The sequence below is a fragment of the Hipposideros armiger genome, unplaced genomic scaffold, assembly GCF_001890085.2.
Source record: "Hipposideros armiger isolate ML-2016 unplaced genomic scaffold, ASM189008v1 scaffold_163, whole genome shotgun sequence".
NCBI lineage: Eukaryota > Metazoa > Chordata > Mammalia > Chiroptera > Hipposideridae > Hipposideros > Hipposideros armiger.
The window spans coordinates 2,779,882-2,806,564 of NW_017731513.1; the positions used below are offsets into that span (position 1 = coordinate 2,779,882).

Sequence of the window (26,683 nt, forward strand, 5' to 3'; positions counted from 1 at the left end):
GTCATTCAGTACCTCCTCTAAGAGTCCTGCCTCTGTGCACTAATGGAAGAGTTAACACACAGAAAAGTACAGTGAGGATTATTGGTAACTATCACTCACCTGACAATTCATATATGAAAACACCTCCAGGAAATGTTTCCGGTATGGAGTAACAGCTGTTGTCCCTTTATTGTTCTGTGGCTAAAGCAGGGAGAACTTAAGTGTCTGAATAAGAGTTTTAGAGCTGAAACAGCCTTCGAAGACACTATTTTCAGCTCCTTATATAATTTAGAGAACTGAGGCTAAGGCAGGTACGAGCTGCCTGAAGTCACACAGTTAGTCAAGCTCATGTCTCCTGCCCAGTTGGACCAGTTTAAATCAAGAGACAATAACAGGGTCTTTATAAAGAGATACAGGTCTATTGCAAAAGCCTAGCAAGGGGAGAAAACCCATTTTTGTTTTGTTCTTGATCAACTGCATTTTGTTCCTTGAACATAAAAATATTTATTAGGCTTTTTATAAATTCGTTCTCAACCTCAATCCCTTTAATTTGCTTCTAAGACCTTACATTTCTCAACTGCGAGGTAAAATAACCCTTGGGTTTAAAGACTGAGTATATAGTACGTATTGTATAGGAAATCTTGCCTGCTCTAGCTCAGCCACTCTTCCCTCCCGCCCAGGCCCAGGCCATGTTCAGCACCTGCCTCTCTGTTCCTCAGGTCGTTCCACCTGCAGCCTTTGCTGTAGCTGCTGCTTTGTCCTAGGACTGTCCTAAGAATGTCCTCGGTATGGCTAGCTCCATCAGTCAGGCTTCCTGAAACCCTTGTTCACATACCATTAATTGTTTTAAGCTTTTAATTGATGTAGGACTTGAAAAAGTACACACATCACTAATTATCACAAAATGAATCCACGCTGTAACCACTTTCCAGGTAAGAAACATCACCGAGAATCCAGCAGCTTCGCTTGCGTCCCTTTCTCTCCCCAAAACTAACCACTGTCTTCCCTTTTAACACCATAGCTAAGCTGCTTTTGAAGTTGAAGTAGAACTGCACACCATGTGTTCTCCTGTTTCTGGCTTTTTTCTGTGTAGCAGTTGCATCCTCATTGTTATATAATATCCCACTGGATGAATATACCACAATGGAGTTCTATTGGTGGACATTGGGGTTCTTTCTAGTTTGGGGCTAGGCCAAATACAACGCTGCTGTGAACCTCCTTCCTCTTTGAGGATACATACACCTTTCTGTGTTAGGGTGATGCAACCTGAAAGTGAAATTTTGGGTTGTAAGGTGCGCCTTTCCCAGTTTGGCAGGTGCTGTCACCTGGCGCCACGAAGCCTCAGTTTAAGCTCCCACCAAGCGCGGTGTAGGAATTTGCATTTTGCCGCATCCTCACCAGTGCTTAGCACCCAAAATCCTTTTAGCCTTTCTGATGAGTGCGTGGTCCTCTCTCCTTTGTTTTACTTTGCACTTCTGATTAGTAATAAAGTTACTTTTCTTGCTTGTGGAAATTTAGATGCCCTTTTGTTTGTGAGCGGCCTGTTCAGCCTTCTTACACGTTTTGCGATTGGGTTATGTTATTAAGATTAACGCTTACTACTTGGGATACGTGCGTTCCGGAGCTGCATGCGCCCAACTGCTGCGGGAGCTGCACTGGATGGGCCCGGAATGTGGGTTCCGCCCACCGTTCCCACCCCGGAGCGGCTTTCGGGGGCACAGCCTGGGAGGAAGGTGTGAGGCTGCGCGGGCGGCGCACGTGACCGGACCGGAAGGCCTGCGCCAAGCCTGGCGGCGCCGTCTGCAGTGATGTGCGCACCGTCCCTCTCCGAGTACTGCCTTTTGGGGCCGCGGCCTTCGTGTCAGGGGCGCGCGGAGTCCCCGCTTCTTCCCGGCTGGCTGGTAAGCGGTCTTCCCTGCCGGGAGGCGGGCTTGGCGCGGTGCGAGGCGGCGTCGGCCCGCGAGCTGACGGGTCCCGCCCTCCGCCGCCTGCCCCAGGAGGCGGGCCTGTCGCCACGTGTGAGAGCGACGGTTCCGCCCGGCTCCCGGCTGTGCTTCCCGGGCGGTGCCAGGACCGAACGCCCGGCCCGGAGCAGGTGCTGCCGGCCGGCCAAAGCCCCAGATGCATCCCCGTCGCCTCGGTTCCCTTCTCCCCCGGAGCCGCCGTGGCAACAGTGCAGGCCCGGCCGGCTCGCGCGCGTCCCCCTTGCCATGAGCAGCCATTTCCCTACAGAGGAGATGGAAGCGGGCTGCGTATTTCCAACCCCCCCCCCACCCTGTCCCTTTGGAGAAGACCTTTAGCAAAGAAATATTTCGTGTGTCAGTTGGGCCGAACAGTATCTGATATGTCGGGGTTTTTTTGATATTTCTTTGTGAATCTTAATGTCAGAGGCACCGGTGCATTTAATGAGGCATCGGTAATTCACAATCAGCTTTACATTTATGTAGGTGTCTTGGCCTGGAATAATGTGAGCATCCCACCCCTCCACTGGGATTGATCATGGGTGACATGGCCACTGACTTTTTGAGGAAGAAACAAAACTACAAGCATTAATTTTCCTCTTCCTTTATTCTTAGTGGTTGGATCAGCCCGAGTTCAGGGCTTCCATTCACATACTAGAAGCAACGCCAGCCTGCCACTCACATCATTTCATAAATATTGTGCCAGATCGCTTTTCTGATCCTTCTTGGGGGAAAGCGATACCTCACTTTTTTTGTTATTTTTATGAACCGAGGAAGTCAGTGAATTGGTAGAATGGCGACATTCAAATTGACGCAGAACCGTTCGCCCTTTGGCGGTAACTTGATAAAGTCCACACAGACACATCTCACCTTGCTTCCCTCTTCACAGTCAGAAGACCAGAAATCGCCAACCCTTACATGTCCACTGTCATCTGAATGGGATGGCATAGCTACAAATAGGTGAAACTGGGACATGGGTGGGGCTCAAATGAAGGTTTGAGAACCTCCCTTGATAAATAAGAAAAATGGTTATTACATTAGCATTTTCTTCAGATGTTATTTTTAGCTCATTTGAAACTATTTGCAGGTAGATACAACTGTTTGGAGCGCTGATCTCAATATGAAATATAGAATTCACAGAATACACAAAATTATTGGTGCTACAACATTCAACAGTCAGGGGGCTATGAATTTTACATTAAAATTCAATTATTTAGTAAAAAATAGAGTTGTTATAGCTAGAAAAAAATATTTTCACAGGCAGCAGATACCCTTAGTGGAAATGAACAGTTCTACATAGAAAGAAAATTCAGGAAGTATGCAAACTAGACACCAGGATACTTGGTCTATATAATTTAATCAGATTACACAGAATAAGACATAAAAACAGCAGTGTACTAGAATAATTATAATCTGCAACACGTGAAAACAGTTTAGAAAATGGGTTAAGGTTATACTCTGACAGTGGGCTTGTTGGAGATACAGACATAGAATCAGACAGGCTTATGGGTCCTCGGGCACTGTCTTTCCGTGTCAAATCAGCTTGAACCAGTAGGTGGGTGTGGATTCAAGCAGGAGACGTGTTGTTGATTGGTTAACTAAATCTTGTCTGGTGAGACTTAACCTCAGAGAGCCACAATTATCTAACTACTGATTGATATTCTGGTATTTTAGAGGCAAAAGCACATTCCCCCTAATAATTGGAAATAGAGCTTAGAACTATTTTGTGGAACAGACCTATGATTGTCTGAAATAACGCTTTGGTGAAAAATGTGCATTTATACATAGGAGACTAGAGTTGTAGAGATTAATCTGGTAGAGTTTTTAGGGAAATCTTGTCCAGCTATATTTATGAAAGCAAGAATATGTTCGGTTATTTTTTTTAATTGGGTGTATTGACTGGCTTAAGCATAGACAATCTCCTTTTCAGTCATGTGGTTACAAAAACTGTACATTACAAACAGTATAGAAACAAGCTGAAAAGATTGTGCCACACACCCTGGACAGTTATCTATACGCAATTAAATTTACAGATATAAAAGAAAATACAGCCTACTCCCTTATAGTGCAGTTACTTTTTAGATACAGTGTATCGCTAGTGAGTCGCATGATCACCAGCTCTAGTTGTCCTCAGCACAGAGAATGAGAGCGAGATCTGTCCGGTACAGCTTGCCCCCGTCCGACAGAGCCATGATGCTCTTCTTGTACGTGGGGATGTTGTTTATGTCCAGATCCTGCACAGAACACAGATGGCATTGCAGTCCAGTTAAACATGGAAGGTAGGTAACCACGGCCACGTGATAAAATGGGACATGGAAACTGCTCATTACGTCAGTCCTTTAAGGAAAGAGCGGGGCTACATTCTTACACAAATGTGAAGAGTCACAGGTTGTCTTTCAAGTCTATTGATCCCAGTCACACTGATTTAGGCCAGTACCAAATCAGGTTAAGAACCGAAATCTACGTCTGCTCCTCTACAAATATTTAAAGTAAATTTCCAAAAATGGATGTGTGGTTGCTGCTGGATAAGTCTGCTTAAGAAGTAAGTGGTTCAGTAACTAATTACCTGTTTATTCTTCTCACACAGATCCTTCAGTAAAGCATCAAGTTCATGTTCATCTATGTATCCATTGCCATCCTGAGGGAGGAGAAGCAAAACAGGTGCGACCCACAGCATCACAGGGAGGGGAGTGGAGCGGAATGGAAGGAGCTGACATCCTGCCTCCCTCCTGGGCAGGCATTCCAACCCCTTAGGTCAGACCCTCAACACTTCTAACTGCCCCCGAGTTCCAGAGTGGATATGAATTGCCTCTCATTGGACACCTTACACTTGTAAAACACTTTGAACTTTTCAAAGTACTTCCACATTTAATATATCACTGCGTGTTCACATCACCTCCTGCTGAAGTAAGGGGTCACCAGTGTGTTCATGTGAGTGAGGACAGGGAGGCCGTGGGACCGGCCCAGTGCCACACCAGATGCTGGCAGAGCCCAGAGAGGCCTGGTTTGGTCCAGGAGTAGAGAAATTAGAACAAATGAAGGAGGTAAACTAGTGAGCTCACCAACAGCCTGCACACATACACACACACCCCATGTTACCATCTGCTAGGTTGGGGAGGATTTTCATCCAGATTAACCCTCATCCCACCTGCAGAGTGGGTAGTATTGCCTCTTGTTTACAAAGTGAGAAAACTGAGGTTCAGAGGAGTGGGGTATCCTATTCAAAGCCTCACAGCAGGTAAGGCATAGCTTTGGATTTGAATCAAGATTTCCCTAATTTAGGACATAACACAATACTTTTCCTTTGACAAGAATGAATTGCTGGATAATTTTAATAGCTCATACTGCTTTTAAGAAAAACCTTGAGTTTGAGGGTTTTTCCCTTGGTGTTTTCCAAATTCTTCAAAAGAATTATACTTAGCAAACTTTTACCTGATCATATAGCTCAAAAGCTTTATTGAATTCTTTCCCGCACATTTTGACTCCCTAGATGATAGAGAAGAGAACAAAGGTTAAAACGCAGCTATTGTATTGGATTGTGCTTCTCCTGGCAACTCTTCCCATATCCTGACTTTTCAAGGATAATGTTTATGCTAGAGATATTTATGCTAGAGAAAAAAAGAAATACCTGAAATTTAAGAAGAAAATTCTCCTGCACTGGTAGTAACCTTTTGAGAGAAAAACATTACATTAATAGGTTAAATTTTTTTACAAGGATCAGCTAATTATAAGACTATTTGCACAGCCCCTAAACTCACCTGGCCATCTCAGTTAATTCCAGTTTCCCATCGTTATTTGAATCAAATAATTTCAGCTGAAAGACAAAGTGTCATTGTCATTGAACGATTTATTGCTTGAAGGAGAAGAAAATTCAAAATAAAGCAGTTTGAGTTATCAAGTACAGAAAAAAATCTAGAAACTAACATTTATTAAACTTTCAGTGCAAATGTTCAATTCTATAACTTGTGTCATTACCAGAGTTTCTCAGAACAGTTTAGAATAGTCAAACAGTAACAGTGATCTTATCTAGGCTTCTAGAATACTGTCATTAATTTTTCTTGCAAATATGTGTGTATATGTATCAAGATGTGGAGACATGGTGTCTGACAGTACATCATAGCACACCCTGACTCTCCAAACAACGGTATGAAAATAAATATTTAATTTGTTTTTCTCTTTTAGAGCATAACAGGGTACACACAGGAGTAGGCTGATACTATGAATAAATCCTCGGAGATTAGAAGTTTTGAGTAATTTGGAATTGTTTTAGTTTCCCTTGGATGCCAGACACTCTGTAAAGCTCCCTACCTGCCCATTGCACATACGTACACATCACACACCAGACACACCCAGTACAAACACTTGCACACCTGCCCCGGGAGGCAGTCACGCTGTTAGAGACTAGCTATTGCTGCTGTACTGTGTTACTTAGAAGGGTTATGGATGAAATATAGTAAATACGTCAAACACATACACTATGAGAAAAAGCATTATTTTTGTTCATAAAGGAAGGAATGTGCTAAGGGTCATAATGGAAACAGGTGTCGTGAGGTCTCTTTAGGGAGAAAAGGAAGGTGTGCTAGGCTTGTGCTGTTCTCAGAATGCTGTGTCGGAGGCAGATTGTTCAGGGCCTGGTAGTGACACATTTTATAATTCATTGGCCATAAGTTCTAATATTGTCACGCTGTCTACCAAGACACTGGACACAAGATCACACAGTTGACTGCCCATAGGGAAATGTTTCCCCACATATATATTTAAATTTTAATTAGTTCTTGATTAATTTGCTTCCCAGATTTGAACTGGTTTATGACATTTAATCAGATATGCCAGGCCAATCCAACAGGGGAAAACTCCCATCTGAGTGGTTTTAAAAAGGCTGCTTCAAATTTCTACCTGGAAAGGAGTCTTTACTTTAAATAGATATCCCTAAAGATTGGCACAAAACAGAAAATTGATAAATGTAGGTTATTGTCCATTTCCCAAAAGTTATTCGGTGTTTAGATCTGCCTACCATGACACATTTATATGCTAATGCTATGATAAAGTGGAATGTAATGAGGACACTTCTTTACCATGAAAACTTTTTTAATTGTTTCGAAACTACTCGTAAATACTAGCCCCCCTTGATAATAAATAGCACTGTGTAGTGAATCAGGCAGTAGTTAAGTTCTAGTGTTTTTTCCCCACACAAAAATAGGCTGACAGGCTGAAAGTGAACCTCAGTTATACCAACTATCATCAAACCCTGTATAAAGTTACTTCTCAGGGTAACTAAAAAGCCTAACTTCTTTATCAGCCTTATATAACAATTTTTATAATACACACTTATGGTTTATAGGTTATGTATTTAAATCCATGAGATAGGAATTTACTGTAACTTTATAGTCCTTAAAGCATGTACGTGTAAACCTGTATCTTATCTGAATAATGAAACTATTTCTGAATTTCAAAACACAAGCAATTAAAATACTGTTGCCAAACTATTGGCTCGTGGCTTTATCAGTTCGGCAAAGACTTCCTCATGGTCCTGACGCTGAATGAGTCAGAATGAGCAAACTACCCACTTGAAATGAATTAACTTCATGGGTATGGAGTTGCTGTATCTGAAACTTTGTAAATTTATTTGACATTCATTCCTGAAACATTAAGTGCCTTCCTATGTGAAAGGCAGTTTTCTTGGCTCTCTGATCAGCATCCTACAGTAGATATCGCCGTACTGTTTACCATAGCATGGGGATAGGCTGTATTTGTATTTCCTCGCCCAACGCACAAAGACAGTATTCCAAAGTAACTAGAATGAAAAAGAAGGAGGAGGAAATACCCATTTTTAGTTGCTCAATGAGTAAGGTAGCTAGAAGTTCTCTAAACTCTAACAAGTCTGTGATTTCCTAAGTCGTGATAAAAATTGATTCAGAACTTCTGTAATAAATGAGTTTTACTGATGTAATTTATATATCTGTAACGTAGCTTATGTAATCTTAAGTTGTATAATTTAGTGGTATGATTACGCTGGCTTTGTAAGAAAAACAAGTGATCTTTTGATGGATAAAAACTCGCAGCTCCACAGAAAGGAAGTGCTCCTGTGTTGAGCTTTGAAGCCAAGGCCTGAGCACTGAGCCTCACAAGGCGGCAGCATCCTTCGTGTTTGGCTTTTCAGGTGAAACGGTACCTGTGTGATGCAGTGTCCACACCACGGGCACTCATTTCAGCTGTGGGAATGAGCAAGGACACAGTGTGTCCCACAGGCCCTTGGCTGCAGCCCTTTCCGCGTCAGTCTTACCATTAGGTCTGTATATTCGGCCAGTTTTGTGTCATCCACAGTCTTGTTTGCTTTTTCCAGCAGGTCCTTCAGAAAGTTCTGTTAAAACAGAGAACACTCAGATAAATCTCATAATAACACACAGTCTGCTTCCATTTCAGCAGGCCGTGAAACATAACATCCCAGGAGTGCAAAGAAGCCTCCTTCTGAGGCTTGAACTGGGCAAGGAACTTACAAGGGAGATGCACTGCATGGTCCTTCTGGCACTCCAGTGGAGATACTGCCCCTGACAGGTAGGATGCCCGCCTTCCACTGAGACCTGCTCTGGCCTAGTCTGTGCCACACTGTGTGCTTGATTTCAGTGAAGGGAGCATCTGGATTGGGCACTGTGTGTAGGAATCTGAGCAAACACTTGTGAAACCAGCCAGCCCCATGGATGCATTTCTAGATAATGATACCTTCAGCCAGACTCATGTGACTCTGCAGGAAACACAAGGGCCCCTCTCTATACCTTCATACTGTGTGTGGAAAACTACCAGTGAATCAGATGGAGATCCAACCCTAATTTCCAGTGTCTTCTGCCTTCACAGCTGTATCTCCACAGTTTATGGCCAGTGTGACTCTTGTATGAGCAGAGGGTCAGTGGGAGCGTTAGGCTTGATGCAGTCCACAGCACCTGGGCCACAACGGATGAAATCTCCTCTCTGAAGGACATACGATCATATTAACACAGACACGAATGTGGGGAGGATGAGAACCGATGATTATTAACTTGACAGTTGGAGTTCAGGAGCAAGTTTAAATTTTTTTTAGCAGAGAAGTAAATCAGAGCTTTACAGAGGCTTGCCGTAGAAACAGCAGTGTAGGTCGTAGCATGCAGTAGCCTTTCATTTTGTCCCATGCTGTTCATTCACATGCCCCCCTCTCCTCAGAAAGGGAGCTAACACTGGGGTAGAACTGGGCAGACCCCGTGCTCACATGTCCCAGAAGGACTGCGTGCTTTCTGTCTGCAGTCTGTCTCCCTCAGGGGTCCCAGCTCTGCTGGGCTGCTGTCACTTCGCTCTTTTCACAAGAGGAGACCTCTTCTTTGGGTCTGATAAATTTACTTTCACTTCAGACATTCCACTTCAAATCCAAAGTGAAGTGTGGAAAATTCGAAGTTATCTGTTCGGACTGAATTTTATTTTTGAGTCTTAGGAGGCTTCTGTCAAAGATTAATTGGGTTAAAAATCCTCATCAGAGACAAAAATGGTGGTCACAAAAATAGCCTGGGAGAAACCTCGGGCCGCTGAGATTCAGTCGTGTCTGAGAGCAAGCAATGTTTTACTCTATTATAGATCTTAAAATTAGCTTTCTTGAAAGATCCATTAAAAAAGAATGCCAACTTATCTTCAAAATTCCCCAGAGAGGAGGACTTCTATTTAGAATCTTTTTCTGAGAATAAAATTTAGAACAAAGGAGACCTTTAGAGTATTTTGAGGTCAATATTGGAAATGAGCTAAGGTTTTCATTAGGAACTTGAAATAATTTCCAAAAGAATATTTTTCGTTAAATAGGGTACAAGAAAAATAGCTTAACTGTCACCTTGTGGGCTCTATATTGCTGAGCTGCAAGTTTGTTAAAGACGTTGTTTTTGGTGATTGCACATTAAAAATGTTTACATTTCCAAGAGGCTGCAGTTGAATATGTTTCAGCGATTTTACAGTGGTGCAAATGTCCCACTCCCATCTCTAAAACTGTGTGTGACCAGAGCCATGCCAGCCATGGGCAGGAAACCATGTTTATATTCTCACCTCTCCCACGGCAGAGGAGGCAGGTCTCCAGGACCAAAACAAGAGAAAATGTCAGCATTATCGCACAGTCTGTGTCCACATCTGGCTCTTATAGGCAGTTGTGTAATCCTGAAAAATTATCCAGTTGCCCTGAACTTCAGTTTCTGTTTGTATAATGGGATTAATAACACCTGCCTTGAAAATTTTCTATAAGGATTAAATGTTAAAATACAGTTCAAGCACCTAGTACTGTGCTTGCCACATAGTAGGTGCTCAATAAGTATTAATTTGCTTCCCTCTTAGTCACCATATCCTAAGACAGAGAACATAGGGCCTTTTGAGAAGTCTTGGGGCCACTCTAAGGACGGGAAAGAAAGATGCTTTTATATTTCTGAAAGGCTCGTAAATTATCAAGCTCATGAATAATATATTAATAGTTTATTGTGCCTTGTATTTCACAAGTTCTTTTCTTTTGTGTGCAACATCTCACTTGAGCTTCACAATAAATCTGAGAGGAAGGTGTTATTACCCCCATCGTAAAGGTGTAAAACTCAGACATGATACAACGATTTGTCCAGAGGAAAAAGCATCCCAGATCTCCTGGCCTCGCCCTCTTAACCCGCCTCCTCCTCAGCAGTTCCTCTGTACCTCTGTGAGGTGCAGATGGAGAAATTCATTTCCAGACTTGCAGTTTCTGAGCAGTCTGGCCATGTGGTGTCCTCTCACATGGAAGGGACCCCGTTGTCGCTGACCGCAGGCAGGGTGCGTGGAATTTCTAGGGACTTGGAGACCGACGCCACCAGGTCTGACCAGTGCAGCCCCGTGTCTCACTCCTGTGGCGGCCAACACACAGCTTTCCTTCCCCTTAGCTTTTCCTCACTGGGCCATGCTGATATCACAGAGCTCACTGAAGATTGCATGAGATAGTGTGTGTGAAGCACCTGGCTTATACTAAATGTCCAGTCCTTGTTTTTTTTCTTTCTCTTGAAAGAGAAATCTATGTAGGTATTTAATTTATGAAATAAAATGTCAAATTTCAATGAAAAGGAGTGGCATATTCAGCTTCGTCTATCATTGTATCTATCTATCTTCTATAACAATTTGTTATACCACAGAAAATGCTAATTTCTTGCCTTGCTGAAGAGAATTTCAAGAAGTACTTGAAGTCCCTTTTTTGATCTGGTGCCTCACTAATGATGTGGAAAGAGGGTGACAATGTGCCACCACTCAACATTAGTTTCTTTTGAGGGAAGTTTTTCAAAAAGCTATGAAATTCATAATTGTGTTCAAAAGAAAAAACAGCACAAGTTTTTAATTGCTTACCTTAAGCTCCTCGGTTTCTATGAAGCCACTGTGATCAGTATCATACTTTCTCCATGTCTGCAAGTAATTTTGGATAAGGAAAAGCAAAACATTAAAGAAAGCCAACCATTTCCCTACTGTGTGTGGCATCGTGACCATCTCGGGCAGCAGCCCTGCGTACCTTTATGAACTCCTCGCAGGACTTCAGCTGCTGGCATCGGAACAGCAGCAGGAAGTTCTCCTCTGTGGGCAAGACGTGGGCCAGCTGCAAAAGAGCGAGACAGCTGAGGTAAGCACCGGCAGAAGTCGGGCACCTCCTACCACTCAGCACGTTTAGAACATATGCCTCAGGAGCAGGCCATTGCCCGGGAGACTGGGAGAGGACAGACCTTAGGATCCGCCCAGCTCCCTGACCCTTCATTCCTAGAGAGCCACTGTACCCCAAGCGTGGGCACCCAGTGGGCTGTCAGCAGGGTGGCTGCTGCAGGCCTGCAGAGGGAGCTCGGATACGACACGCCTGAGCCCTGCTCATCTACTGGACATTGGTGGCTAGACGCCTTCCTCTGCTCTGGGACGCACAGCAGCCTTGCTCATCTCAGGGCAGACAGGACAGGGCACTGGGCCGTACAGTCCACGTCGGAGGAAAGAGACTGTGAGGAGTACAAATGCAGGGAAGGAAGGAAGCAAAAGCACACCCCCAGGTCAGAGGAGGAATCCCACTGATGACACAGGGAAGATGAACTTAAGAGCGTGAATTGTAAGGCGGAGGATAGAGGTGGAGAGACAGCTCACGGTGAGCAGTGGAAACTGAGGCAGCTGGGGAAGACCAGTTCCTGATGGCTGGTTCCTGCTCAGAGGACTCCCAGGGCTGGAGTCCAGAGCGTGGGCTTATTTTATGATCTCCATCTCGGACCCTGTGACATTCATCCTTAGATTTTCATAACTTCAGTGCTCCTTTTTTTAAAAGAAGAAAAAGGGCTCCAGCTCCCATTTTAAGATGAATATAACTATCTCTTGTGTGGGGGAGGGAGGGAGCTGGATTGATGGCCCCACGGAGTGAGCGGGTTCTATTTCTGGCCCAGCTGCTAATTAGCTGTGGCCCTCGGCAACTCCCTCAGCCATTTCCACCCTTAGCACTAAAATAAGCAGTTGAAATAGAACCCAGTGTCTCCTAAATGCACTGGGTTCAAAGGACTGAGCATCTGTTAGAATCGCCACATCGTCACCATTGAAGAACGCACGGCACACATCACATCTCCTCTCATTTCCACAACTGGTGAAGCCAGAATGCAGGCAGGACCCTCGTCCCTGCATTTCAGACCAAGACCCTGGCATCTAGGTCAACCTCAAGGTCGGTGTAAGTTCAAAAATTAAGTTCTATAAATTATAGAAAAGACTCTCACACTTTCAAAAATTTCATCCTTTTAAGTCCACTAAAAAATTTAAAATTCAAGGGGCCGGCTGAGTGGGTCAATTGGTTAAGAGCTCGCTCAAGAGTGTGAGCTCTGAGCCACGGGGTTGCCGGTTTGATTCCCATCCCGAGCTGAGCTGCCAACAGCTCCAACAGGTGGCAGGATGGCTCAGCTAAAAAAAAATAAATAAAATAATGTAAAATGTATCATTCTACCTTATATCTATTAATATGAATCATATCTACCTTATAGTACGTAATTTGAGCTTCCCTATGCCTGCATAAAATGACCTTTAACTTATCTTGTTTTTACATCTTTGAAATAATATCTCAAATTGGAACCATTCAGTTTCTAGGCACCACATGTGGGAGTGAAAGTAAGGGGTGGGGCCAAGTGTCTTCTTAGGATGTTTAATATGGCTCAGTCAGAAAACATGTTCTTTCTTTTGAACAAAAGTCACCAGTTGGTTGTGCATGAGCAGAAGCATTCATTTAGGAAATGGCCTCACATAAATGCTTGTGGTTTGGTTAATAATTGTACTTCATAAAAAAGACCTACTTAATGCGATTTATAGTAATTTGTTTTACTGTCTTCATTACAGTTTTTATTACTTGGATTTTAATATGTCTGTTGTTTTGAACAAAAACAGAATTTTTTCTTTTAAAAAAATCTAATTATCAAAATCCACTGAATACCTGAAAACAGAAAAAGTAAAAGAACAAGCTAGTAAGCAGTGACCAAGTGTAAAGTTAGAAAAATATTAACCATCCTTATTTAAAATTACAGTTCATGGGCCGGCCTAGTGGCGCGATGGTTAAGAGCTGGCTTGGGACGCCAGAGGGCCCCGGTTTGGATCCCACATATGAGGGCCAGTGACACTGCCCTCCACAACTAAGATGCTGAACAACAGCTCAGCCTGGAGCTGGGCTGCGGTGAGTTGCCTGCGACGGCGTAGGCTGCAGCCCCTGTGGCAGTGGGTTGCCATGGGCTACCATATGTAGCCAGCAGCCAGCATGAACGGCTGTCCAGAAGCCAGCGACTGATCTGCCTCGCCTGGAAAGAGCGCAATGATGGTGCCAACTTGGGCCAGTGAAGCAACGTTCTCCACAACTAGACTGAAGAACAAAAGGACAGCAACTTGTCTGTTCCTTTGCCCCCAATTCCCCAGGACTGTTCCCATCCCCCCAATTCCCCAATAAAAATCTTTAAAAAAAACAAAACTACAGTTCATGCAACTCGCATAGAGTTCAGAGACCTCTGGAATGTCACACGTGGAGATGGTAAGTCACTCTTCACAACTAATGGGAATGAGCGTTTCTGTGGCCACGCCATTTTGGTCCTGCTCAGTTAATTCTCTCTTTATACATACATATATATATATATACACACACACACACACACATACACACATACATATATGCAAAACATTCAGTCTCTTAATTTCATTGAGCTGTTACCGTGAAGCTGAATACAGCACCATCCTATTTTATAGGCATTAGAAATGAGTCGTCAACAATTAGGTTACAGTAAGACACCGGCATGAAGAAATTAGCAATGACTGTGCTTGGATATGGCGGTATGACTGTGAAGGGACCCCCTTTTAGGTGCACATTACCGCATGGAGGTCCCTTGCACTGCCGGTCCCCCTCTGTGCATTGGGGTGCGGTAAGAAAATAGAGATGGGTGCACGCGCCCTCCAGCTCTATCAGACCACGTCGCTCAGGCCCCGGGGTCTTCTGTATCACCTGTTAGGCGGGGCTGCTGTTTTCTCAGAGCTGCTAGGTCACTGCTGTCCATACACGTGTCCAGTGGTCTGTTCCGAGATTATTGGTGATTCCTTAGTCCTTGGGCTGCCTGCCTGCTCCTTTATGAACCCCCAGATTGTTTTCCTGGGCTGGAGGAGAGAGGACGATGGCACGGGAATGAGTGAGAGGCAGAGAGCTGTGGCCACCAGGGGGAGCTCTCAGGACTCGTGGCCTGTCCCCGAGTGGGACTCCCCTGCCAGTCTATGCAGACCTTGAGGATGGGGTCCGTGCCTCAATCACTGTTCTTCTGCCCAGCACCTGCTAAAATTTCAGCAAATGTTTTTACTGAACCAGTGAATAAAGCTATTGACTGTCTAGGGTTAGAGTAAGTGGGGATACCGTTCCTTTGGAGGCACGACTGAGCTGTGGAGAGGGGAAGAGTGGACGCCAGGACCTGCCACCGGAGCTCCCTTCAGCTGCTGGCAGTGTTGCTGTGGCCTCGGCTGTCAGGTCTCTTTGGGAGTTACCTGCGCTGAAGATAGTGGTGTCCCCAAGGAGGCTGTATCCTGTGACTGACTCACGAGGACACATAAAGGCCCAACCCTGTCACTCACACCTTGGAACACCTCTGGAGGGTGGTGCCAATGCCAAGCGCACTGTAGGGTCAGCTGAGCCGCTGTGGGGACTGTATCTGCGCAGCGTCTCCCCTGCCCAGTTCTGTCCCTCTCATTCCCCTCCCACAGGTGTTGATCCCACGAGCACTCCGAATAATGCCCCTCACTGCCATCTTCAAGGCAGGTGTGCTTCCCCAGGCGCCCACCCATGGCAGGCGGCCTGGCCTCCACACAGCCCCAACACACAGAGCCCTGGAATGCGTGCAGCAGGTGGGCACCCTCTGGACGGCCAGGCTGTGACTCAGACCTACTGGGCGTGTGCGTGCCGGTGCTGGGCGTTGAGTGGCTGCTAGGGAAAACCTTATAGGGAGGCAGGTCATCGGAGCAGGAGGCGGCACGAGGACCACTGCCCTGGAAACGCGCCGGCCGGAGCGAGGGTTCCCGACCAGAGCCCTGGCCTCCTGCACTTGCACTTCCATTGGACCCAGAGACACTTCCTACCCATGACAAGCACGGACTTTGGAATGCAAATAATCTCATGTATGTTTAAAACTTCGAATTTAATCATTTGAATCTGACAAGTTGTATAAGAAGTGGGAAAAGGACTGGGCATCTAGAAGAATCCAGAGTCGACAGCCTGCTATGGGAAGTGTCTGCGCTTAATGTGAGCACCAGAGAAGAAATTCCTGTTTTCTGCTAAATCACTCATCTTCCTCTGTGATTACTGTAACCAGCCTTCTCTGCAATTGAGCCATTAGTCTGAAGAGAAAACTTTTGATTGTCACGGTATTTGTTAATTTATCTCAGAATTTCACTACTCCTTTGACTTTATATTAATAATCTCTTTGTTGCTGAACTATGTTTGTGTGAATTTTAAATCTATTTAAAAACACGAAATTAAAAACTTCAGAAGAAAGCGCTCCTTCTACATGTTTCCAGGTGAGAAAGCATGTTGGAGGGTGTCAGTCAAGCTCCTCCGGACAGAGCACTGAAAAATACCCACGGGTGGTGCCTGCTCTCCTGCACAGCGCATCCGAGTTAGAGCCAAACCAGCGTGGCCTGCTTCCACCAGGAAAGACACAGCCATCGCGCTTGCTTTACGCAGGCTCCAGGATGGGCCTGGGTCACCTGTCAGTGGGTGTGTTGCATTTAAGCAAATCCAGCCTCAGTGGAGTGCCGGTGCACCCCAGATGGCAGGGGGCCATGGGGCTTTCTGCTCCTTCATAGCTGGCTGGCATCTTGTCCCATGTTCTATGTAGGATTTCTTAGCAAGTGACATCATATGTCAAGTTTGAAAACAAAGGGTGAGCTTCATTTACTACAACTTCCTGGTGCAACACTAGAGGGCACATTGAGAGCGATCATTCCCCACGCTCCCTCTTCCATTTTCCACCTGCGATGGAGCTTTCGGTGTCTTTCTCCCCAGGGTGTTCAGAGCCTCTCCTTTCTCTCCTCACCGCTTCTTAGCCGAACTGCCCGGGACAGCTTCTACAGTCAGAGGACCCACTGGGGCGGTTTTTCTTGCCTGTCCTCCAGTGGGTGGGCGTGCTGACTCCCCTCTCCCCAACTAATCACCCCACTCCCTCGTCCTGAGCCTTGGCTGACAACTCAGATTAAGAAAGAGCTCTGGAGTCCGAGCCAGGTCTCCAGTCAGGGTTTTCTCACTCTCTCCCAGTGGGAACGTGGGGACATCATTCAACCTTCTGGGCTTGAGTTTCTTTGTCCTTAGAATGAGGAATTTGGACTGGTTTTTTCCAAGGGTCCCATCTAGCAAAAGGTCCATGTCAGGGGTACCTCAACCTTCTTGCAGGTTCCTGGGTGTCTCACTTCTCTCCCGTTAACTCTCTGCTTCAGCTGATCTCAAAGTTCTGCCCACATCCTGCCCCCAGTGCTTTGGCCAGAGAGATGCCTGTTTGCACTTTGAGCACCTGCTCATGGGGGCCGAGCCTGAAGCCTTGCCATAGGCAGCCAGCCAGCTGAAGCTGAAGAGGGTTTCTTTCAATGCAGACTGTCTACAGAGTACTTACTATTTAAGAAAAAAAGGCAGAGTAGTTTTGAGTAACAGGGCTGGGTTCTGGTGATCCATCACTTATTTCTTATTCTTTCTTGGACTTCAGGCATTAAACTCTCAGGTTTCCCAACTCTAAAATAGATCCTTATTTTATATTTAGGCTTCCTTAGTTTGTTGTTATGAGGGTGAAATGAGAGAACGTATCTGAAAACACTTTATAAGTTGTGTAATGTCATCCTAATGTAAATTGGTATTCTTGTTATTGCTGTAAAAGTTCCTCGAGTCTTCATTTCAGCCTTCATTCACTTCTTCACCCTGTCCTGGTACCTGCCTTTCCTCACACAGAAAACCTTTCTTCCCTACAGCAGTTTCTTATCTCAAGCTCCTGGGAAAGTTTCCTTCATCAAGTCCCGAGGACAGTGCATCTCCGGGTGACCCTGGCCTTTCCCTCAGGTATGGCCTCAAATTATAACTAATGTAAAGTAAAACCTGGGTTCAAAACAGGCTTATCCGTCTTGTCCTTTAAAAATGTAGGATCCGTGTAAATCAGATCCAGGCTTTTTACAACCAGCATCGCTGGGAAAGTTGAGTCAAATAAGTATTCAGCCCATTAGAGTCCTTCGAGGTGAAATATGTTAAATATAAGGTGACAGTCTTTCCTCTACTGGAATTATAAAGCACGCCAAACTCTGAAATAGCCACAGCTATACTCACACTGATTTCAGAGTTTCCAGCTCGTTTGGAATAGATTTACCTATCTCATTTATGTTCATTTTAAAGTTCTCTTCTTATCCTTCATGATTCCCGATCTTACAACTTGGCCTCCTTGTCAGTCCATAAGTCCCATTACTATCCGTGTATCTCCTTGTATAGTAATGAGTCACACACAGGCAAAGGGAATGTGCAGACTCCAGGGAGATGTTTTAATGACACAGATAATAATAGTCTGTCCTTCCTTAGCTCCATCTATAGTAGCTGTTTAAAAATAAGTGTATTTCACATTGACATCACAGGTGTCCTGTGAAATCAATTATCTGAAAACCAGGTTAGTACTCAGAATCAAAGGTAAATTATAACTAAATGTTGTTGACAGCCAGAATACTTCACAATCTAATACACTAAGAACATTATATATGGAGAACATTATTATGCTTGTGATTTAGCATATTTTAAAATATGACCTAATCCATTTTTCTGAAAGCTGTCCACTCAATTTCTCTAATAGAAATAGAGATAAAAATAGGTTGCAGAGATTTTTAAAAGTAGCCGAGGCAGTAGCATTTGGAAAACTAGAAAAGATGCAACAACTTTTTCTCAAACCTGAGACTGTAGAATAATTTATATATAATCAAAGTTTTCCTTCCTTGATTTATTGACAGAAAAAGTTGTCCTCAATTAGAAAAGTGACTGAAAAGATAAGATTTGACACCCACATTTTGAACTTTTAGAGATTCCGAAGAAACCTGTACCTGTAACATCACAACGCATCCCCTCAGTTTACAAGACTCCTCGTGTTTGTACTAGGGCCCACTGCCCATTTAAAACAGGATTTCAGAAACCAGGACGCTGCTTTTTGCCATGACATTGTCACAGAGACTGCAAAACTTTCATTTTATATTTTAACAGAAAAGTCTACAGTGTTAAGTGAGCAGAGAAACCAGTGAACCATACACACAGCAGGTGTTGCGGTGAAGTGAGGCGGGTAAGGTGAAGGGATGGGTGGTGATTACCCAGCATCGGGACGTGGCCTCTGAACGGCAAGTCAGTTCCCTTCTCCAGGTCTCGGTTTCTCATGTGTTAAACCGAGGCTCTGGAATTGGCAAACTCTTAGATCCCCTTCATTTCCGAACACTTTTTTATTTTACATTTCTGAACAGAAGCTATAAGCTGGTGCCTAGGCAAAGCCTCTCGAAATGGGCCTTACCATATCATGTTTGAGCTGGATACAACCATAAAGTGAAGCCCATTCGTTAAAGCTGTCAGAAAAATGCATGTTTCTTACCTCTACAATTCCTATTTTTCCATCATCTCTCTGCCCATACTGATCCACAAACGTTTTCATCTCAGGTGATAACTCCTAAAATTATAGAAGAGCAAGTAAAAAGTTTGAAAAAGATAAAATCCCCAAACCCAATTATGCTTGTGATGGTGTTAATAACTTATTGCAAAGAAAAACTGGAATTGGAACCATTCAGAATTATGCATACTGATGAACTATTCTTGTGAAAATTAAAGACATAGCTGGTATATAGTATTTGCTGATTTCAAATGAAAGGGTTATAATTATGACTATCATTTCTGAATCAATCATGATTTATTTTCTATTATTAGTTTTAAGAATATGCTATCCTTTCAAATGTAGCCAGAATTACTCAGCTCATGACCTTTAGTGACTGTAAATGTGATGATGGCTGTTAACAGACTTGAAGCACTGCTGGCTTCAGGATACAGTCTTTCCTGTTGCTGCACTGGTTGTCCTATAACATTGTCCTTATTCTAATATCTCTTATCCATGGACGGTGATAATATATGTTTTCAGTTTGGACAAGCAGAAAATGTGGTGTTGAGGAGTGACCCACTCTGTAAGCAAAGAATATTTCCAGCACGAAGTGGCAGTTGTTAATTACGTAAAGAAGTTAAATATCCTAAAATATCTGTCAGATGAAAAACCAACTTGACCAGTTTGTACTATCATTGGAGACAGATAACCTTGATGACCTTATTTTAGGTGACTGATTATACCGGGGGTGCCAAAAAAATGTGTACACATGGCTTGTATTCATCTTTTGTTATCGGTATATATTGAGTACTACAATTTTAATACAGTTTTTTTCCTTTCTCAAAATGTGTATACATTTTTTTGGCACCCTCTGTATATGTTTAGGATCTTTGTTTCCAAGAGTATAATACAGTGAGCAGTTTTCAGTATTTTCTTGTTTCCTTGATTTTCTGAGACAATGTTCTCTCTCTCGTGAACTTGAGTACAGGAAAACACGTTTCAGAGTGACAGTGGATGCTTTCATCTTGTTTGGGTCCCCCCACCCCCACCCCACAAGTCCAGTCTGTTCTACTACTTACATAATCTCTTCCCATATTGTCAGACTTGCAAGCTGTGAACTATATAAATGAGTGATCTGAACGCAGAGGAGTATTCAGGAAGTCGAGTGTAAGTGACCCTTGGGTCTCCAACCCGTTTCAAGCAGTCCTGTCGCACTAACTGAAGCCTGTTTACACTAGGTCAGCCTTCACTCACGTCCTGCTCTGTGTCCTTGGGAAAGTGCGTTAAGGTCTCAATTTTTATCCTAAGAAGAGGGAGGTATTAGCCACCACACGTCGGCTCTAGGGGGATTCTCTGTATATAGTTTAATATAATTTAAGGGCTATACTAAGGGTGAATTCTTTACTGCTGGTATTACGTAATCTTTTATGAACCAAAGTAAATATCGTTGTAGGACTGAGGTAGCAGATAGTAATTAAGCAATTTAATTAAATGTAGTCTTTTAAAAAAATCTTCTAGTGTGGCTTACTTTCAACTTGCATTTCTTAAATTTTACTATAGCAACAATTTTAAGAAAATGAAAGTGGCAATAGTGGGACTATAAGTTGTTATGTTTTTTTACACATACCTTAAAGTAAAGAAAAAACAAAGCACCCGTCCTTAAATCTTAAAACCATGTAATACCACTGGCTTAACTAGCAGATTTGACCTTTAATTTGTAAACTTTCTGGGTGATAATGTGTTTTAAACTGTGCAAAACATAATAATAAATGAAAGCTTCCTATTCTAATGACTAAATATTGTATTTATTGTAAAAGGGTAGAAAATATATTGGGTTGTTATGTTTAATTAATGTTATATTCACTTATGGTTAATATCAGTGAACATTTTTGAAATGTTACATTGTTCGTATGATAAGGCAGTGTCTCCATTAGTACGGGAACTCTGTTATCCTAAGGCCCGAAACACAGAGACACCTAGTTGATGAGGTAATCTTTGTGTTCTAAAAAAGGAGAAAAAATATGTAAAAGGTTTTATGCAATGGGGCCAGTAGTACAGTGAATGGTTTTTCTAGTACATTAACCTCTCAATCCAGATCCTGATGTAGATTTTAACTATCCAAACCTACATACATAATCCATAAAAATATTCAATAATTATGGTATTAAGCAACCTGTTACGACCCTGTGCCTCTGCTCAGGTTTGGTATTATTGGATTATTATATAATATAGAGTTTCCAATATTCTAAAATTGGAGTCCAGGAAGTAGAAAAAATAATTAAGCTTCTAAAATCTTTATAATTCTAACATGATGTCATCATTTACCAAAAAAAAGTACAAATATTAAAATGGGAAGAGGAAAAGAAAAATCTGAAAAAAAATGAATAGTTTCTAAATATTTGAATTTCTAAGATGAAAATAAAACTCAATATTAAAATTACTTCTAGAAAGATACAAAAAAAACTGTTGGTTGCTAGATGGGGGTGAGGGGGTGGGGGAGAATGTAAAGGGATTAGAAAGTGCAAATAAATAGAGACAATATAGTCATGGGGATATGAAATACAGAATAGGGAATATAATTAACAATATTGTAAAGATTATGTAAGGAGCCAGATGGGCACTGGACTTCTCAGGGGGATCACTTCATAGACTGTGTAGATGCCTGACCACTGCACTATACATCTGAAGCGGAAGCTGAATAATATTGTATGTCAACTATAAGAAAAAAATATATATATATAGTCACAGGAGGTGGAGTATAGCATAAGGAAGATAGTGGAATTGTAACAGTTATATAACATGTCAGAGGGGTAGTAGCTTGGAGGAGGGGGGTTTTCACTTTGTGAGGGGTGTAAATGCCTATGATGTTGTTTTGTACACCTGAAACTACTATAAATAAATTAATAAAATTACTTCTAGAAAAATTAAAATATAATCATTTAGCTGCTGGAAGCTCTTATAAGGTTTTAACTTGAAAATTTTTAGCAAGTAAGGTTTTTCTAACCAGATATTTTAACTATATATATTTTTAAATGAGGAAGAGACTTGTTTTTGTTTTATTAGTCAAAGATACATAGAGCTATAATGTAGTATTGCATGAGTTTATTTACATGATAATATGTAAGGTGGAGGAGGATGTGGAGAAAATGTATAAAACATTTTCTATTTTATTTGATCCCATTCAATTATACTTTCAGATTTATATAATATTAAATCTGGGTAAAACAATCCCCAGAGCGTTATCTGGTTTTAAATCAATTTGGTCAATGATTTTAGCAGCTGACAGTTCTGTAATGCATTTCAGTACATTTTAGAGGCCTCTGGGATTCTTTTGAATATGTTGTACAGAGATGTGTATCACAGTTTTCAATTTAGATAGAACAAAAATGTAACTAGTAAATTATATATATGTAATATATTATAATTATATATAACTCGATGCTAGAGGTGGTGATCTGCTAAAGGATCAGACACACCTATGTTTTTCTCTAAAAAAAATATTTATACACACATATATACACACACACACACACACACACACACACACCTGTCATGTAAACCCTTTCTAATGGTAGTTAGAAAAGCCAAAGATAATGAACATCTAAGTAGCCCAAACCCAACACTGCCTTCTGAAATGCAGTCTTACATAAATCCCGATAGATTAGTAAAACTCTTAACCTATTTTACTATATACAAGCATCTCATCTATGTTTCCAAGCTGGGTATATTTTATTTTTATGCTGACAACATCTTTTCTTAACAAGTTAATTATCACCAAAGGAAGTCATTCAGAATTAGTAAGAATTGTCATTTATTTAATCAACTAATGGCTTAAATTATAAATACTATATCTTATTTTCAAAATCCCATTAATTGCTTACCATCAGAGTATCACTTTGCTTTTATAAAACACATTAAATTCTTAAAAACTTGGTTTACTTTTTACATTTCTAACTTTGGGGTTTCTCCCTCTCATCAGAAATGATTGCTAAATTCTTGCTAAATTCTTGCTCATTATCATGTTACAAGCTGTCCAACTTTCCCCAGTGAGGAAGGTCGAGATAGGTCATTTTCTCATCTCTCCAACCTCATCAACATCACAACAATTATAACTGGCAATAGGAAAAGATCCATAATCTGCAGATCTGTTTCCTGACCACCAAGGGGCAGAAATGTATTTCTACCCCTCGCTTCTCACGCACTTAAGAAGTTAAAAATTACCTAACCGAACTGTCTCAGAGATGCTGATCTGCTGAGAGATCTCACGCACCCACATTTTCCTTTTAGCTCCATTAAAGCTGTGCAAGTACAGAAGCTGCACTCGCACACGCCAGCTTCAGGCTCTCAGCCTTGCCCCTTAGGAAAGACCCTGTCCGTCTCCCCATCTCTCCCTCTGGCTCTCTGTCCATCTCTCTTCCCCTCTCTCTCTCCTTTTCTTTCCCCTCACACAATCTGGAAAGGGGCTGTTTCTCCCCTTTCTCGGTCAAGAAATGTTTGCATTCCCTGAAAACCACTTGAGCCTGCTATGAAAACGCTGGAATATCTACGTGTTAGGGTTGAAGGTCCCTTTGTGTCTTTGCCACTTGAACCTACCAGTCCGGCCTTCTTCCGAGCCTGCTGGAGTTCCTGGATCAAATTCTGCAGCTCCTTCCCCTCCAGGTACCCACTTCCTGCAAAGACAGAGGCACCAGATGTCAAATGGCTCTCTCCCAGTCCCTTCTCCGTCCAGCCTCCAGGACAAGTGTCTTTCTGGTCACCCCAGAGGCTGTCTCCTGCCCGGACCTGGATTAACCCGCAGAGGACAAGGCCATGCTCCCCACTCAGGGAGAGGGCCAGGGATGCTGAGCAGAGCCACAGGAACTTTGAGGAGCAGTGTCCCCAATCCCTGCTCTCCCCCCACTTTCTACTACGACCATTCTTGGAGATAAAGAAGTTTAAGGTTTGGAGGTTAACACAGAAGCAAAATATAAACTTTCCAGTTGATGATCCTGCAGCCAGCTGGAAGGTAAGCCTGGGAGCCGGGCAAGAAGTAAAGGAAAAGGGGGTGAAGTGATCGGAGGCTCAGGGGAGGGAAGGGCGTGGACAGGGGATTTCAGACAAACACGAGGAGATAGTCACCGTCAGCGTCGAAATGAAGCCAGATCTCGAAAAACTGTGAGGCGGTGATGAGGGACGACTGCAGGTGGGACTCTGCCATTGTGCAGCGGAGCGCGAGTGTGTCGCTGTGAGTGCGAGCGTGTCAGCTGCGCGAGAGGCCGGGACCAGGGTGCTGTCCGCGGTCCTGCCCAGCTCGGCGCCTCGGCTCTGTCCGCGCAGCGCGGCGCCCGCATTTATCCGCCGCGCCCGCCCCGCCCGNCTCCCGCCCCCGCCCACCGGCCTCCCCACTCCCAGGAAGGCTGCCGCCACCGGAGTCTGCAGGGTAGGAAGCAGCAGGTGGCGGCTCCTCGCTCACACACTCCCTTCCCGCCATGGTCGCCTCTTTCAGAGAGCGTCTCATTCCTAAATACAATAGTATAGTAAAATAACATACGTGGAGAGGGTTTGATTTTCAGACGGAAGGGGAAAGCTGATGAAGGCTGGAACCATATAAATGATGCTTGTAGTGAGTGTGTGCGTGATTTCTCCAAAACATTTACGTGTTTGAACAAAGTCAGGTGAAAGCTTGGCAAGTATTAGGTTAATCTGATTAGTGTCTATACTGACTTTGTTGATATTAGTAACTCTTATTTTGTGCTTGTGAGGCCATCACGTAAATGTTTCTTAAGTTGGTTTATATGACATGCCAACCTGAGAAAGCAGGATTATGTGGGGTGTTTTCTGCTCGAAGTATAATATATTGGAAAATAATACAATTAAATGATAAAATCTTAAACTGTTAGAGAAGGAAGTGATCTTAGAGAAACTGTGGCTTACCTTCTTGAGTTTAGGAAGAGTGAGTAAACCAAAGCAAAGAGAAACCAGGGATCTGGCCCAAGCTCACACCTGAGAGTGAGTGACCAAGTCAAGGCCCCATTTAGTGGCCCGAGCACACTTCCCTCTCCTCCTTTCTATGCCAACTATTCCCTCTTCAACAATTTTTCAGAAACTGGAAGTTACCACCAGAGCTGGAAAAAACCACCTTAGTAAATGCGTGTTATGTATTTTAATATAATGAATGATATATTTAGATGACCTGTTATTTACAAACACTTCTAAAGTAGCATTTGGCTTTTGAGTCTGTTGAGACCTTAGGTCCACTGAAGATGTGTCTGGTGTCTGATCACAGTGGTACAAAAGCACAGTGAGGGCACAAGCGAAAACCCAGAAACAGGCAGTACAGACTTGAAGCGAATTACAGTGCATTCACCAAGCTCTGTTTTTTATCCTTGTGTAACTGACTATGAGAACCCTCAAATTCACGTTTCTGAGACTGTATGCCTCTCCCAGCAGTGGATTTGTGGAGCTTTTCCTGTGTGTCCTTTTCAGAGCACCATCATTGCAAAGCTGGCCTGTTTCAGGTTCCCAGTGGCGCCCTCTCTCCCATAACACCCTGCAGAGCACAGATTGTGTGCGCTTCATCTCCCTTTGCTGACTCTCACAGTTAGCCTCTGAGGCTGCTCTATGTGGAGCACTGCTTCCCTTATTTTACACAAGAGGTAAATAAACTGTATTCTTGGACTAAGTAGGCATTCATTAAATGCTCGGTTATTTATATTTTCATTCATCCGGTGAGCACTTATCCTTATTATGTCAAGCACTCTGCTAGATGCTGGAAAATCATGAAATAAAGGGCCTGGTGTCTGCCTTCTTGAAGCTTAAACATAGGTGCTTATGACCAGATGCACACACGACAGTTCATGTTAGTACAATGGAAATTTGCACAAGCTACCATGTGTGCATAGATTTAGTTTTTCTGCCTGTGTGGAGGTGAAGCTGAAGTTCTCTGCTGAGACAACAAGCACAGTGTTCCATGGTGGGCCCTTTTGGTTATAAGGTGAAACGGTCACGGGAATGAAAGATAAGAGCTTGTACAAGCTCATCCTAACTCCTGGAAACTAATTCTAAGAAAGGTCCTATTTGCCACTATAGTAGTGGCAAGATATTTGGGGGATTTTTTTATCTACTTTTTTTTTTAAGAAATTTTCTTGGGGAACGGTGTGTTTTTCCAGGACCCATCAGCTCCAAGTCAAGTAGTTGTTTCAATCTGGTTGTGGAGGGTGCAGCTCCCTGGTCCATGTGGGGATTGAACTGGCAACCTTGGTGCTATGAGCCTGTGCTCTAACCACCTGAGCTAACCAGCTGCCCCAGCAGCAAGATCTTTATATGAAAATATGACATGTGAACTTGAAGGCAAATTCTAGAGGATAAACCTTGATAAACCTTGATAGAGGATAAAAATTGAAAAGACAGTAAGAAGGAATTGACTAGAGAATGATTTGAAGAAGCACGCTGACCCTTTCTAGTCCTAACAGCTAACAATGTCGACTTGGGTACAGTGGAGACAACAAGAAGACCAGAGAAAAACTAAAGGCACATGAATTGAGTAAGCCAATGAAAAGAGAACTAACATTTCTATTCCTTTTGGCAATTACAACTAATTTCCTTCCTTCCCCACCCCCGCACCAGCACACACAGAGTGATATAAAT

General features: G+C 43.1%; 1 protein-coding gene across 1 annotated transcript; it reads right to left on the reverse strand.

Annotated features, from left to right (window-relative positions):
• Positions 1 to 2,528: 2,528 nt before the first annotated feature.
• On the reverse strand, positions 2,529 to 24,372 carry CALB1 (calbindin 1). Its single transcript, XM_019651664.1, has 11 exons — positions 24,176 to 24,372; positions 23,651 to 23,727; positions 19,061 to 19,135; positions 11,458 to 11,541; positions 11,298 to 11,354; positions 8,224 to 8,301; positions 5,699 to 5,754; positions 5,569 to 5,608; positions 5,373 to 5,426; positions 4,507 to 4,578; positions 2,529 to 4,174 (listed from the first exon to the last, which is right to left on the reverse strand). The coding sequence occupies exons 1-11, from the start codon at positions 24,252 to 24,254 to the stop codon at positions 4,061 to 4,063; spliced, it is 786 nt and encodes a 261-aa protein (XP_019507209.1). The 5' UTR covers positions 24,255 to 24,372; the 3' UTR covers positions 2,529 to 4,060.
• Positions 24,373 to 26,683: the final 2,311 nt, after the last annotated feature.

Excerpts from the sequence above, each read along its gene's own strand:
- CALB1 (XM_019651664.1), bottom strand. The coding sequence starts at position 24,254 with ATGGCAGAGTCCCACCTGCAGTCGTCCCTCATCACCGCCTCACAGTTT. Across the intron at positions 11,355-11,457 it reads CCTGCGAGGAGTTCATAAAG|ACATGGAGAAAGTATGATAC; the intron begins GTACGCAGGGCT and ends AATTACTTGCAG. Across the intron at positions 4,175-4,506 it reads TGTGTGAGAAGAATAAACAG|GATCTGGACATAAACAACAT; the intron begins GTAATTAGTTAC and ends TGTTCTGTGCAG.